This window comes from Triticum urartu, chromosome 7A (genome assembly GCF_056163025.1).
Source record: "Triticum urartu cultivar PI428250 chromosome 7A, HENAU_Tu73, whole genome shotgun sequence".
NCBI lineage: Eukaryota > Viridiplantae > Streptophyta > Magnoliopsida > Poales > Poaceae > Triticum > Triticum urartu.
In genome coordinates this window covers 36,182,465-36,184,473 of record NC_141879.1, presented here as the reverse complement: position 1 = coordinate 36,184,473, position 2,009 = coordinate 36,182,465, and the positions used below count along the sequence as shown (strand labels likewise).

Sequence of the window (2,009 nt, the reverse complement as noted above, 5' to 3'; positions counted from 1 at the left end):
ATTGATGTGGCGTGCTTCAACATTGACTGACGAGATGATAGTACTAGCCTTGTAGTCAAAAAGGCGATAATTCTATTGAAACTTTGGAAGTTGGATTTCCAATAATGTCATCACCACCACACCACCATATTAGATTCTAGGGTTCAAGATGACCTTGACCTATACCAGAATTTTGCTTTACATGGGGAACGTAATAGTTTGCTTGCTGCCTAGGTCCGTAGCTCCCTTGAGGAACTAGTTTATTTATTGTATGGAGGCAAAAACATGGACATGAGATGAAGTGAATAATGAACAAATATTAACAAAATAAAGACATCAAGAATAGAAGAGAAATAGTTTTTTCAATTAGTCGATCATTCAAACGCCGATAACGTCAATAAAATCACATGGCACACCAAGACAACTTATAACCAAATAAACACGACACGCGTACGTACCAGTACATACATCAGCTAAAAAAATAGAGGAAATCACACGGTGGCCGGCCACCTAGCCACCTAGGGGCGCCACGCCCCTGCTTATATATCAGTGCACGCCACCGGCGCCGTGCTTGTGGTTGTGGCCGCCGACGCCGGCGTGCTTGTGGAGGCGGTGCTCCATGGCGGCCTCCCGATGCGCGACCTTCTCCTGGTGAAGCTGCGCCTCCGCGGCGGCGACCTTGGCCCTGCCGCGCTCATGCGCCAGCTGCCGCTCGTCGTGCGACCTCGACGTCGCGGCCTCCGTCTTCTCTGCCAGTTTGGCCCACACGATCTTCGCCTTGGCCCTCAGCGCGCTCGCACCGTCCTTCACCTTCACCTTGGCTTGCTGCATCTCATCACTGATCCTTGTGGTTTTCTTGGGTACTCTGCCTGGTGTCTAGCTAGCTTTCTTCTTCCTCTTTGGTTTCTTCTGGGTCAGGGTGAGTTTCAACTTATAGGCGGAGTGGTGGTCCAAGTGGGTGAGCCGTAGTGCGCCGTGTGGCGGGTGAGATGTCGCTGTTGAGAGGTCGGCCGATAGGGACCTGGCCCGGTAACTGTCGACACGATATGGATGGAGGAAATACAAAGTGAAAGGAATAGATGCGTGCGTACACGTCGATACCCGCAAAAAAAAAGATGGTCACGTGGAAAGCTGGTAATCTAAGTGGATTTGGTCGGAATGGATTGATACTTTTTTTTAGGATAGGAATGGATTGATACTTGGATTGGATTGGGACAGGAAATGTTAGTTCAAACTATCACATCAAAAATCAACACATGCCCACGAAATGCTTGTGAAGTTATCCAACTGGAAAAGGAGAGTTTTACTAAAAAAAATGGAGCATAGAAAAACAAACTAAATATCAAGTGGAACAAATTTCTAAATTATCAGTTGAACAGTGGCACCTAAAAGATGGTGACAAAATGCTATTGGTGGAGATAGGAGAAAACAGAAATAAAGAGAGGAAAGAAAAGCCCCTAGAAACAGAAGGAAAGAGAAGTCTGGCTGAAAGCCACAACACAGTGGCCCTGTTGAAAGCATTGTTTTGAGAACGCGGATCTTTTTCAAGGTGAAAACCTAAGATCTAGGATCGGACGATGACGGTGCATGTGCACTGTTTCCTTCTTGGAGGCATCGTTTTTGGAGAGTTTGGACTTCGGGTGTTGTATAGGTGGTGGTTCGTGTTGCAGCTATAAGGAATTGATCACTGTAGCAGGATCTTTCTTTCTTTTTGTCTATTTTTTTTTTGTCTTTTGGCTATGTGCATTCGTAATGTCTTTGCGATATTGTGTTGTTGTAGAGGCGGGGTGTAATTGGTATCTCCATGATATTAATATATTCCCCTTGTCGGAAAAGTAGTGTACTCAAAATTGAACTGCCCAATTATATGGTACCTCTCGAGCTCTAGCCCTCATATATGGTCCAGCCAAGGGGGAACAAAGTTCCTCCTCGTCGTTGCCTCGACACTACCAGGGTCTCCGATGTGACACATTGTGCGTCAACATGGTGTACAATCACAGAGAGCCTTCATTTATGGGCCGGCGCACCTC

The 2,009-nt window shown here is 46.4% G+C and overlaps 1 protein-coding gene across 1 annotated transcript; it reads right to left on the bottom strand.

Moving 5' to 3' along the window:
* Nucleotides 1-324: 324 nt before the first annotated feature.
* LOC125521011 (uncharacterized) lies at nt 325-899 on the bottom strand. Its single transcript, XM_048686057.2, has one exon. The coding sequence runs from the start codon at nt 808-810 to the stop codon at nt 526-528; it is 285 nt and encodes a 94-aa protein (XP_048542014.1). The 5' UTR covers nt 811-899; the 3' UTR covers nt 325-525.
* Between the last annotated feature and the right edge of the window lie 1,110 nt (nt 900-2,009).

Coding starts and splice junctions, on each gene's coding strand:
- LOC125521011 (XM_048686057.2), bottom strand. CDS start 810: ATGCAGCAAGCCAAGGTGAAGGTGAAGGACGGTGCGAGCGCGCTGAGG.